Source organism: Cydia splendana, chromosome 21 (genome assembly GCF_910591565.1).
Source record: "Cydia splendana chromosome 21, ilCydSple1.2, whole genome shotgun sequence".
NCBI lineage: Eukaryota > Metazoa > Arthropoda > Insecta > Lepidoptera > Tortricidae > Cydia > Cydia splendana.
The window spans coordinates 344,141-358,547 of record NC_085980.1 but is presented as its reverse complement, the minus strand read 5'-3'; the positions used below and the strand labels follow the sequence as shown (position 1 = coordinate 358,547).

Below are 14,407 nucleotides of genomic sequence, written 5' to 3'. Positions count from 1 at the left end.
TCTTCTAGATCTTAGAACTTGTGTGCACTGTGCAGCATTGCATTTTGTATCTCTGGGTTCCGAGAGGCTCATGAATCTCCCTGTAGGTGTAGGCGAACAGGGGATGCTGAGTTATATATTTGGCTAGCATTTTCTTGTGCGCCGAAGCATCGACTGACATTAAACATATTCATGACAAAACCAGTTAATGATCAAACGAACTATAACTTTTTCTATAAATAAATTAGAGAAACTTACATTTTGGGTGGCATTTCCTTTAGTTTACACAGCAAATCAGTATTTTTCTTCGACTTGGTTTGTATTTTCACTAAATTCACTGAATCATGCGCGTACGCGATGCTTGTCAATGTCAAGTGAATTGTCAGTTGAGAAAACACGATTATCCGTGCATGTTATAATGTAAGTCAATTTGTATAAAGCTGTCACTCATTTAAACATTTTTCAATTTGGAAGTGTAGTAATAAAACTAACTATTCGTTTTCAAACATCGTCCGACACACGTCCGACATTTTAATAAAGCCAGGCATTAAATGGATTTTTCATAAACTCTAGGCATAGACAATCGTGGTCACTTACGAATGATAGTGGATAACTTTATACGATATCGACGTGGTATTCTTATCGTAACCCGTAACCATGTTCAGCAAAACGATAAAAATACGACTATCGTTAAAAGACGACAGTAGATTCCACGCGCAATATGATATAACCTTGCTAAGCCCGCTGCATTACTTATATAGTCTGTAGCCTGTGACCTTTGGCTATTGTTTGAGTTTGCTCTTCATTTATTTTTCTTTTGGCATTTTCACAGGCGTAGTAATAACTAATGACTTCATTAGAAACCTCTTAGAAACGGATGGCTAAGTCACATATTTGTTTTTTGTAAGTACATTTTTATTTTTATATGATTTACTTTACGTCTAATGTAAAAAAAATAAGTGCATGGGTAAGTATGTGGACAAAAAATAGTATTTTAACAATGGGGTTGGCCGGTCGAAGTATTTTCCAGATATCAGCAGCATAGCTTACCATGTCAATCTCTAGAAATGTGTCAAATTCTTGCTGTTTTTTACAACGAGCTTTATGTTATTTTACAACGAGTGTAAAAAGATGAACGAATTGCGAAAATTAATCAACAAAACAAATTCATTCGTAAGTAATGAAATAAACAAGTAAGTATTTTTTGTGCTCATTATATATGAGTATAACTTATCTATAGGATTATTATGTAGGTGTCCAATATCATTGCTGCACCTGGTTATGAACTGTATTATCCTGCCAAGTGGACAGTTATATAATGAAACCGTAATTGCTATTTATTGCGAACATTATTTCATTACCAATACGGTATGTATTGTTTATATAATTAGGTATCACTTAACTTAAAGGGCGTGCTAATTGTATGCATACCAACGGGTTAATGTCTAGACAATAGCTAGGTATAAAAGTAAATAGATATGTGTTTTATGATTACGATTGACCGTAAAAGATTTCAGTTAAAATTAATAACCATGAAATCACCTGTTCCGTTATAGAAAAACTCTTTAATAGAAAAACATTTAAGAAATTATTGCTTGCGAGTAATAGTAGTTTATGTGACTGCTACATAATGAAAGGCATTAAAATACGAGTGTGGGTTTATGAAACGAATGAAATGAGTTTCATAATAGTATCACGAGTGTTTTAATGCCTAATTATGTACAGTTACATACACTGCTTTACCTACACACATATTATAAACTTTCTATGATATATTATTCACTAACCTCATATTACAGCCGACATTCGGGCACTTTCCTCTCTGGCGGAACTCGCGGATATGAGATGGCGTCTCCGAAATATCTTTATCGTACATTTTACACGAAACTTTTGTTATAGTTACTTTAAAAACAACAAAACAAATTATTTTTACTTACAAACTAATTAAAAGATAAACTGTACGTCAAATGGCGGCAAATGAAAACTTTTTTCACGCATGTCACGCATCCGTAGTTTTTTTTAATTCAAAGACAAACTAATAGAGTCGGGGTCGATTACCATATCGTCCGATACCAACTTACAAGCGAGATTTGTCAATATTGTATGCAATTGTCATTTGATTTCGAATACAACGTCATCTCGACTGATATTAGAATAGGGGTCAAATCAAATTGCTTTTTTTTTTCAGATATGTTCGAAATTTGAATGCATTACCAAATCGGTTTTGATATAGTAATGAAGCTATTACCACATTTTCACAGATAAGAAATTTGCTATAACAAAACATCGTAATGTGGGCCATTATTTACGGATTTTGAAGGTATCATAGAGAGTTTATGATATGTGTGTAGATAAATACTTATAACGTATCTGAGTATCTGTTTTCTCTCAGCTTCAACTGCGTGTTGTTTCTAGTCGAAAGTGTGAAGATTATTCTCGTAATTATTGTCAGGTACTCTAACTAATACTAATACAACAATGGAGGTACTTGCAGGTACCCTGATCTGACCGCTCAGTGCACGATGTATCCTCTTTGCCTGCTCGAGCCAAGTGAACGAGCCTGTCCAACTTGCTCCGTGTCCACACTACCTACCGTGTTGCCAGCAGTGTAATTTTATTTTCCAAACTACCTCCGTGTTAATCAGGGTACCGTAATAATGTTGCCACAGTAAAATTATTATTTAATTGTTATCTTAAATGTAAACATAAATTCTTCTTTCCACTCGTATCCTCATTGCTGAGAGTCGTGATTACCACAGACGCTTAGCACTACTTTTTTCCAGGCACTCCTATCCTGCGCCATTTGCAGGCAAGCCTGGGCCTTAAGTGCTGCTTTTACTGTATCTATCCAGGTATGCGCTCTTCCTCTACTTCTCTTCCCTTCTATGTTAACATAAATAAATAATGACTAAAGCATGTTCTAGTTTGAGCAGTTGTGAGGGTTTCAAGTCTAATAAGTGTATACCTGAGTCTCTGTAAGGCTGAGTGCTTGTGCGAGCTGTTTCCTCTCCGCCCCGACTACGTAGTGGTTCTTCTCGAAGGCGTGCTCGAGCTTGAGGAGTTGCGAGGGGCTGAAGGCTGTTCTGATACGTTTCGGTTTACGGAACGGCTGTAGCAGGAACCCGGGGATGTCTGGACCTGGAGACAAAACATTAAATGTAAGTAGATGCAATTACATAGGTATATTATCTTCTTGCAAAGTCCTACGTGGCATGAAAACTTATCGTAGTCCGACTCTAGGGAATTGTCAGTTAGGTGTCTTAAATAACACAAAATGTTCGACCTTCTGACTGCATTAGACCGCTGGCTGCGTCTACCATCCATAGATTAGTGAACAAAGAGTTAAAATATGGCTAGTAAAAAGCACAAACCAAAGACCAGAATATGTAGACTGGTTATTTCACAAGTGTTCCGTGCAAGTTGATTCTTTATTCCGCGGATGCTCCGGCTGTGGAATGAACTAGTCCAGGTTTCCTCAGTACACGTTCTATTTGAACCTCTAAGGAGTCGAACAACAACATAGGTCGTTTAGTTTCAAGTGGTTTGTGATATATGACCTAATGAAAGACTGCATTAAGCAAACCAGTGTATTACAAATTGTGGGCGTGCCAAAGCTGGATTAGCAAACGTTGGTTAAAACATCATTTGCTAAAATTAATGGAATGTGTTTAGCAAACTAAGTAATAAGTTTAGTTTAGAGTTACTTAGCTGTTAGTCTGAATTCTACGGTTATTATAGTGTCAGGAACTGTACGTTTCATTGGTACATATAAAAAAAAACATTAATTCTCGATGCCTTATACATTATCATACCTAAACTTAAATAAGTACATTACATAACTACAGTCAGCATCAAATATTTAATAGAGCCAAAATTACGAAAAAACCTAAATAGTCATATGAGTCGGGATTGCATAATGTATCTATGTATAATGTACATATATCACTCGTTGCTGACTGTATACCGCAAGACAAAGTAGGTAAGCATTAAAGGCCATAGCACACCGGCACGTGCACGTGCGCTAAAATGCTGGGGCCGTGCACGCACGTGCACGCGCCGTCTCTCATAGGGAACTGTATAGGTATTACAACGTCTGTGCACAGGCATTCGGTGTGCACAGGCCTTAAACAAACAGGTACTGTGGCGTTCAAAAGTGCATGGATAGATGTCGACCATAATGCCTTAATATTACGGTTGAAACATCTCCATGCACTTTTGAACGCCAGTGTACCTACACTTAAAAATTATAAAATAAACACCTACACATGAAATCTACATATGAAAGTATACAGTAGGTATACATATACAGCAAGGCCCTGGTGGTGGAAGGTGCTTACCTACAAGAGGCCCTGAAGGGCCCGATATACCTTCGAATTAGGCCCAACAAAAGCTGAGATTCCGCGAACGCAAATAATTATCTACTGAACACCAGTGGCATTCGGACTATGAAAATGTGATTTCGATTTGATATTACACAAAGTTCATCTCACATATGTCTTAGAGCAAGCAAGAGGTACAGTAATATCATTTATTTCTAAGCTTTGTGGTATCGTTGGCATACGTTTCTGCTCAATAATTACAAAATTAATCTTGTATGGGATTGGCGCATCGTTACTGGTGAATTTCCAATATGACTTGGAACTATGTACAGTAGCCGTTTAATAAGTCCACAACACAAGCTTTCTTGAGCTTACCGTGGGGCTTAGTCAATTTGTGTAAAAAATGTCCTTAATATTTATTTATATATTATTTATATATATTTAATAAGTGTAATGCTCTTGCGGTAGATGTCGCTAGGCGCATATGAAGGATATAGTAAAACATATTCGCTGTCAACGGGTAAGTCTCGGTTGCTCAGTTGAAAGAGCGATGGGCTGGTATCTCAGAATCGCGAGTTCGAATCCTGCCCGAGACAGTGAGTTTTTCCACTTTTCCTCTATTTGAAAGAATCATATAGCTTTGAATTTCGAATGCCCCTCCAGCATCGTTAACGGGGACTTTGTACCGATGGCAGGCATTAAGGAAAGCAATCACTTTGCGGCCCGGCCGGCAATTATGCGCTATTAAATGTCATCACAATATCATATCTTAATACGTGTAAATTTAATCAAAGTAAACAAGCGATAGTAAGTCATATTCAAAAGAGATAGAGTCGGTTTTTCAATAGGGTGGGGTGCAAGACTTGTGTGGGCTTTAGTTTGTATGCGTTCCGCATGATATGACCTCGTAGCGACGTCCTGACATTTTAACTAATGACATTATAATTGTACACACGACCACTATAATAAGATATTTCTACACCTTAATATTTAAGAGGCACACGAGCCTAGCCCCCGCTATACAGTCGAAAATACGCTCGCATTTTATAACGATATTATGAAATAACATGAAATTTGACATGAATATTCAAGTAACATATACTTATCTATTCTATGTCTTGTACTAGTTTTCATTGCTTGAAATTGTAATACATAGAAATTAGACCGAGTAATAGTTTTACATACAAAATATTTCAAATGTAGGTACTGTAGGTATGTCGTAAATATTCATGCCAAGATTCATGTAAGGCGAGCGTAGCTTCGATTGTATGGGAGCGGGTTTCTCGCGGCCGGCGGGTTCGTGAGACTCTTAACAGAGTAAGTGAGTACAGAAAGGTCTCGCTAAACTGGTTATATTTTAACATTTAAAATTGATATCAATTGCGTTGTACCTATCGTAAAATTGAGATATTATCTCGTTTTATTTAGTAGAGGCTTAATGAGTGGATTACCTACATTAATAACGACTTGGCATTTTATATTTACTTACGTACAATAGAAAATCTACCAATAAAAAATAAAGAATATTATTTATAGATGGTCAAGCAAATCTTGTCAGTAGAAAAAGGCGCGAAATTCAAATTTTTTATGAGACGTTATCCATTCGCGCCTACATTTTTCAAATTTTCCGCCTTTTTCTACTGACAAGATCTACTTGACCAACTATGCCTTTATAAAATTAATTTCTTAAATAAAAATTGGGCAAAAACTCTTCATAAATTAGTCATATTCAAAAGTTTAAAAATATTTTACTATCTTATACAGATACCTACTATAATTTCTGAAAATTATTGATATTCATAATGAATAACAGGTTTTTATGATTTACTAAAATACCCAATAGAAGTAAAATAAAGAAATACGCCGTTAGTACCTAACTGTTTTAATAACAAAACCGTGAGACACAGGCACATTAAATATACCTACTGAAACGGGTCACTCACGTATTTTAAGTCGATAGTTGCTCGACCGACCCGTGAGTGACACGTTTCATTATATTTAATATGTTACAACTGTTCACGATTGACATTTAAATGTCATAATGTTCAATTGTTTATATTAAGCTAATCGATATTTGATGACCTAGCTGTACCTAACTAAGATTGCATTGTAGATAATGAGCTGGTTAGCATTAGTTCTTTTTTTTAACATTGCAGTTAGCTAATGTGTTCCCTGCTCCAGCGACCACCAGACTGACGTTTAAAGCCTTTTTGTTGTCCATTTTGCTGCATGTGTGTACAGCTAGCAGAACATTCACGTCCACAAAGAATATAGGTTAAAATGCCGGTCCAAGCTAACTCTGCGCACTTTGAAATGACGAAGTGTGGAGGTGTCACCGAAAACGGCGCAAACTAAAATGATTTCCGTGTATTATGGTATGTACGCCATCTGCCCTCGGGGCCTAGCCAATATGACAATAGTACATCGAGAAACGCCAAACGGTGGCCATTTTGGCTAGCCCCCCTGGGGTACTCCAGGTACTTCTTTAGTACAAATAGAACGATATTTTTATGAAATTTCATTTTTGGTCTTTGGTCGCGGTAAATAACTCATAACCATTCCTTACTCTCTGTTTATGCTAAGGTTGCCGGACGCAATCAATGCTAAATGCAATTAATGTATAATTTGAATAATGCATTATTAGAAGTATGGATTGTATTAACAAAATATTAGAACTAAAATAGCCACCTAAATACAATTCGGTTTTTTTTTAATGACTTATAGGCAAACGAGCAGAGGAATCACCCGATGGTAAGCAATGAACGTCGCACACATCAGATACTGCAACACCAAAGGGGTCACAAGAGCGTTGCCGGCTTTAAAAGGGGATTACGCTGTTTCTTGGAGGTTTGAAGGTCGCATCGGTCCAGAAATACCGCGAGTGATAATTCATTCAACAGTTTAGCTTTCCAATAAGATTCAAGTTTAAATAAAAAACATTTACTTACTAGTAACTTTTCGAAAACAATACAAAAGGTAATCACGGTCCATATCCAGGTCGATATAAATCTAGTGAATCTAACCGTATGTATCATTCAAAACTGTTATACCTACAGAGTAACTTTTGCTGCTGACTGTACCTACATGTAGACCCACTCTTCCATGACATTTCTCACTTCAGTATAACTTTATATCTTTAACCACATAATATAAAAACCTTTATAAAGTGTGAAAAGTCATTAAGGCGAAATTCGCATCACGCGAAACTCGCATTTGCGGTGACAATCCTAGCTATTAAAACGTCGTTAAATAGCTATTATATCCCTTATTATACCGGTATACGAGTCTTATGTGACCACTTAAGGATTATTCCTAATGTGTCTTAATAGCCGGTAACAGCGAATTAATGATATGAAATTGGTTTCCTTCCTTTAGTCCTTGGCTGAGTTTATACATAATTATGTATACATACATACTGTTGAGTTTTATAATAAAGGAAACAACACATTTAATTTAGGGTTGATAGTAAATGCCGGATCATACACGGATAAAAAATATTAATTACCTAACACAAGCTATTATAATTATATGCCGATAGATAATAGAATAGAAACGTATAGGTACATATTAGCAAAAATACGTAGGTATACATTAGTATACATGTTTTTACATACCTACTTAATTAAAACATATTCACAGCATTCAGCCATCTATAAGTAAATGTTTGGCAATAGTTTAAACGTGGAGAAAAAAATACAGAACATTTTATGAGAATTAGCAATTTTTTAAAATTCTCTTTCACTAGATTCAGGCCAAAATAACTCTGCAGCGATTTTGAAATTATGAATTTTAAAATAACACTTTTACAGCAGACGAGTAATCTTGGTCTGACTATTAACGATATAATAAAAACCGATTCCGTGTCGTAATATAAGTAGGGTAGCGTAATTAAAGCGATAACAATAGTTAAACAGTATCATTACAGCAACCTCAGCCGTCCGTCTGTCTGTCTGTCCGTGATCGCAGTTTCACGTATTATGGCTATTACTTGATAATTAGCCTTCAGCGGGGAATGAACACGCGATTGGGATTATTAAGGATCAGATTGAGCGATTGCGTTTATGATTATATAATAAACTTTAGATTAAGAATGATATTATAACTATACAGGTTTAATTGTTAATAACCAGCCACACTCTGCGTAGTGAATTTACAGGTCAGGTTATAGCCATAGAAATCAGGGGCATCGCATCACATCAGCCGGAATGTATGAAGCTTGGTTTTCGCCATTTCGGCTTTGGTCCCATATGAGCTTTACTGCATGTCTTGCGGCCGGAAGTTTAAAACTAAACTCGGTTTCGCAAGTCACGTTCGAGCCCATGCACGTCAGGCTTTACTGAATACCTGATACTGATTTGTCCGGGTGTCGCCGTCGACGGATACGTCTGGGAGGACATCATCATCATCATCAAAAGTTTTTCAGTATGACCTATGAACTCACTACGCAGAGTATGGCTGGTGATTGATATTTCACGCTGTAGAAATGGCATAACCTAACCTAACATAACATAACAAGGGAAAGAATGCTTCCAACATCACCGCAGCACGCAGCAGCCGCAGCGCAGCACACACTGACAATATTGTTTTCATACACTTAAAAGGCATAAGCAAGAAGGCTCACTACCAGGACACTACCCCCTAGATAAGTTTAATTATGAAATTTACTAGGACAGTCAATAACACTAGGACGTCTACCAGAGCAGCTAGCCTTATTTAGGTATTTATATTCTATAATCACCACATTATTTCTTCGGAAAAGTATGTTTTGACGTAAACGGTAAGAAACACTTTTGATTATTATAGGTACAGTCAACAGTAGAAGCAAGAAGCCAAGGTTTGAACCCGTGACCCCCGGATTGAAAGTCGGACGTCATAGCCAATCGGCCACCACCGCGCTTCTCCGCTACATGTATTATATTTAATGAAACATTTTACGTCCCATAAACTTGTACCTAAATTAACTACCTAGCTACAATATCATATTATCATCTATATCATCAATTGCATATTAGTTAAAGTGACATAATTATAATTTAAAATTTCTAAGAACATATTAGTATATTACTCATAATCATTAGTAGATAACCCCTAGAAAGCGTCACTAGAAACATAAATTAACTTATCTCTGTGATAAGTGTTTTACTAGTAGTAATTACTTCCAATTAAAACTTTAAGAGGATAGTGGACGACCGCTTCGCCATACAACTGTAGTCCCCATTTTCCTCTCTGGGTATTTACATTGCGAAAAATAGCTTTACCCAATTTGTACCCAATGTTTAATGTATATACTAAACTAACTAAATCACAAAACGAAAGCAAGTCAACCGAATGGACTTTTTTATTATAAGACTAAGGCCCACTTGCACCATCCCACTAACCCGGGGTTAAGCAGTTTAACCGTCAACACAGTGTCAAGCTGTACTGGTAACCATGGTAACTCCAAGTTTAACCGGTTAACCCCAGGTTAGTGGAATGGTGCAAGTGGGCCTTAGAAGCGAAAAAAATCCATAGCTACAAATTATTGAAACTATGGATTTTGATAAGAATTAAAAAATCCAAAAAAATCAAACGAAAGACGTAGCTGCATTATACAACCATCAAATTACGTTTAAAAACCCAATATGTTAATATCCAGAGAGGAAAATGGAGAGTGTTTGTATGTAAGTGCGGTGGTCCGCTTTCCTCTTAACAGATTGTACAAATTAACGATCTGCACAGTCACGCAAGTACCTACCTATTAACAATTATTATAATTACAGGGATCGATTCTCTGGCCGCTGAATTTGAAATAAAATTGAATGCGAATTGTATTGTAACGCTAGCGCTCATGCCTCATGCGTAACTTAATGTAGAGCGGAAATTATTAATTAATTAAATATTAATATCATTATTTTATTACTACAGTCGAATATGAATTTTGTGTGTTATTTAATGTTATAATAGCGTACGCATTTGTTTTTTTAGATGTATGTCACGTACAATTAAAATAATTTATAAAACATTTGTTTCGACCAACTTAGGATCATTAGGTACATTATTATTTGAGTAAGACCGAGGTAAGTCTGCAACGATTTTGATAGCACACGCAGTGCAAGTGTTATTTTGAACGTTAAACTTCCCTCTCACTTGCACTGCGTGTACTATAAATTGTTTATGTTTATGTACTAACTATATTTTCTCGTCAATTAAAATTATAAACATACTTGCAAGACTTTAAACAACCAAAATACCCCGTAAGGACTGTAAGCATTCTCCTACTACCAATTATATTTAAAAAGGTAAATATTTAGCGTGATATTTAACCTTAATAGGTACTTTAATTCATCTGCAACCATGCATCTTGCTTGTACACCGATTACATGTTTAACTTACAACGACATCAAATAATGTGTCGTTTTTTAAAAAGGGAGGTCCTTACGTCGGGAGGCGCTTACATCCTTACCAACAAAACTTTAATATTAAAGCGACGCTTGCCGACTTAAGTGCCAATGGTAATAAAATCCCTTTTAATATTAAATAACACATTTATTCGTTAACCCCTTGACCGCCAAGATGTCAACTGACGCGCGCGGCTACAGCCCAATATCAACCCTCGTGCATGCCGACAAGGTTGGTATATGACGCGCCGCGCACGAAAGAAGTGGCATTCAAAAGGTTAAATAAATAAAGGCTTCAGTACAACATATTCCTCTCGTAAATAGGTCTATATCGAAATAAAAAGCTTTAAATTGTTATCTGTGTCATAAAGACACATCATGAGTAGGTAATTATTTTATTTTCGTTTACTTAATCATATTGTGAGCGATAAAAAATATAATTTAGTGGGCAATTAAATAATTTCGTAAACTTGTGAGTCTTGTGACAGAGTTGAGAACTTTAATGAGGGTTATGACATTTAGCGGAAACATTTTAACAATTTCTGTGAAAGTGTCATTGTGAAAATGTCGTAATGTCATAACATGAATGGTTCAGATGCAATTTATTTGACAACGCATCATAATGGTATAAAAGAACTGTCAATTAGTAGGTAAACTCAAAAGAAAAACCTATAAAAAGGCCTCCTATTTTATTGTATTTTAAATCATTATTTTGACACGTCAAAATTGCATTTGTATTGGCAAGTTTTGCTCTGTGGGGCTGTGGGCGGCTCGAGGAGTCCCTATCAGGAATGTTAGATCTCATAATAAAACATGAAACAATGCTAGTGATAAGCATTGTTTCGCATAGGGTCGCTTGTCTTCCAATCCCAATGATAAAATATAACAAATGACTGTCGTGTTACAGTCGCATCACTGGTCGATCATTAATTAGGTAATATCGTTTGTATGGAGGATGCGGCGACCTGTCACAATAGGATTACTAATGTTGTTTGTCTTCAGAGTTTTTATTAATAGTGTCGGAAGACATTCGAGGAAATTAGAGGTGAAATATAAGACATTCTCAAAAATAGATAAGTATGAAAAATATCTATAGGTAATAACAAAGTTATAAAGTGTCATTAATGTCATTAACTTGTACCTATGGTAATTATACTCGTAATATAGAGTAACTAAGTGAAGTAATTTGATTAATTGGCACATTACCTAGTATAATTATTACCAAAAATGTGTTGTGACCTTTTGAGAAATAGTAACTTTTATATTAGTACCTATTCATGGCAGATTTTACCCTCTTTCTTAGGCTAGGTGTAGGACGAACGCAACGCCACGCCAGTGTTAAACGAATCATAAAAAAAAAGATATCAGACTTATAAGACTCGGAAGCTTTTTTACGCTCAGAGTCGCGTAGAAACGGGTTCAGGTCTTCAAATTTAGACTCAAAAGTTCGAGTTCCTTTCCTACCAACACTAATTATTACAACAAAACAAAACTTGTTTAGTAATTATTATTAAACAAGCTCCGAATTACCAAAGTAATCGTCCACTTACCCGCCGCGAGGCACAATTTAAAGGCTCCAAAACCTCAAAATAAACCAAGTGTAATTTCCTCAAACAAACCCTTTTTAATTGCTCTAACGAGGCTAATTATAACCCGTGTCTTACGCCTACCAATCATTAGAGCTGGGTCGAAACAATGTGCTAACTACGTTTCTTACAATTAGGTTTGGAGCCAAAATGCTTGTTAAATATATGTGTTTTAGGTAGTCGAATACATAAAAGTAATATAAAAAATACTTCGCCTAATCCGCAGAACGTACCATAAAACTATAATTCTAGCAAATAATTAACTATAAATGTAAATAAATGTTTAAAAAAAAAAAAAAAAAAATTAACTATGACTATGAGAACCATCATGACATTTTAACATTTTTAACGAAACATTATCCTTGTAGGTATCTTTCAAAAATTCACTAAAAAAGGATTTTTTGAAATTCAACCCTTAATAGAGGTTGAAAATTGTTTTTAACGATAAACAAAGGCAAAGTAACTGGTTAAAGCTAGATTAGGTATCATATGTAGCACAGTCACCACAAGGGATTGTTATGTCATTTAGGGTTCTTGCTAAATTGGAAATTCTATAGCGTAAGTATGGAACAACCAATATAGCTAGGACCCTAAGTGGCGCAACAATCGCGGAGCGTGATGGTACATTTTATGCCAAGCCTTCCGAGCCTACCTACATGTATATATATATATGGCGTACCATATACCTATATGGCGTAAGACTTTTTCAAACTAGTCATAACATATCTATATAATACCCTCGCGATAAAAAGTCGCATCAACCAAAAACGTTAAACTTCCATAAGACCTTGTAAGCATCTCAAGAGGGAAGATGAATTAATCACAATTATCTTTAATGATAAATCACTTCTAACCACTGATCAAGTTGGACGGACAAAAGGGATCAATTGTCCGTTTTTAAGTCCAGTACACACGAGTTTGGAAATAGATAAACTGTTTGGTTAAGCTGGTTATAGTTCCATAGAGACATCTGTTTGTTAAAAGTCATTAATTGAGTGGGTACTTATCGCTAATAAAATATTACGAAACATTATCACATTATTGTAATATTCACTAATAATAGAAGAAACCTGGAAAAAAGGAGCTAGTTAATAAGACTCTACCAAAAAACATAGAATAGGTTTAGAAAAAATCAGAAAAGTGACTAAAGTTGTAACAAATTCATAGCTTTTTTTTCAGAGCATGTTAAATGTTGCTATTTTATTGGTCCCGGGGTCAACAGAATCTTGTGATTTAGAACTCTACTCGAAACACGCATACACTTTAAAACATACCCACCTATCAATTTTGTACTTAAACTGCACTGAGACTCACCATACCCTAAAAGAAATACAATATACAATTACTAATATTTTATCAAAAGATCTGTCTGTCACCGCCTTAATGAGCGATGAACGAACTTTTGTGTGCGTGTGTGTGTTGTTGTGTGTGTACACCCGCTCAAGCCAGTAGCACCAACAAAGTAGCTCAAATTACACACAATTACCCGTCATTCAAATCTTTCAGACGAATACTGTTAAAAAACATCCACAACAATCGCGTAATTAAGAAATGTGACGTTCTAACGAGATAGAGCCGTGACGGTGACGCAATCTATCGATATCGATTATCGACTCTTTATTTAGACACAATTGGCACTTAGAGGTTATAAAGTTTTATAGCGAGTCATAATTTATGCGTACATTACATGATGGGATCTTTAATTATGATTGTAGGACAAACAGGACATTATGCTTGATTAGTTGGACAATACGTGCCGGGGGAGGGGTTACAATAGGTAATCAAATTTACTTTTAGTATGAGCGGTTAATTAAAATAGACAAGTGTGTAAATGTCTTATCTTGTAGCATTATCATATTGTAACGAAGTATCTTATAATAAACATAAAACTTTAATGTGGCTTCTCTTTATAACGGCTATACGTTAAATTGTTATGCTACTCCTAATCGAACTAACATTGTATTATGCGGTTGCTCTATTGATACTTAAGATATAACTACATAGCACAGTATTCTTTATGTCTTTATGTCTCTACATATTTTATAATCTCTGCAACTACTATCAAACATTTATTAATCAAAAAGTAAAATAATAGTTGTAGTCGATATAATATACCTAAACAAATAAATTGCCTACAGTAACTTAG

General features: G+C 35.5%; 2 protein-coding genes across 2 annotated transcripts in view; one reads left to right on the top strand and one right to left on the bottom strand.

The window, feature by feature from the left end:
• Positions 1 to 14,407, top strand: part of LOC134801353 (claspin-like) — a 416,093-nt gene that overhangs the window by 170,243 nt on the left and 231,443 nt on the right. The gene's annotated exons all lie outside the window — the stretch shown is intronic.
• Positions 1 to 14,407, bottom strand: part of LOC134801158 (homeotic protein empty spiracles) — a 50,815-nt gene that overhangs the window by 30,166 nt on the left and 6,242 nt on the right. Inside the window, exon 2 of the mRNA XM_063773700.1 lies at positions 2,945 to 3,117. Within this exon, the coding sequence (XP_063629770.1) occupies positions 2,945 to 3,117 (173 nt within the window). The remainder of the gene's footprint in view (positions 1 to 2,944; positions 3,118 to 14,407) is intronic.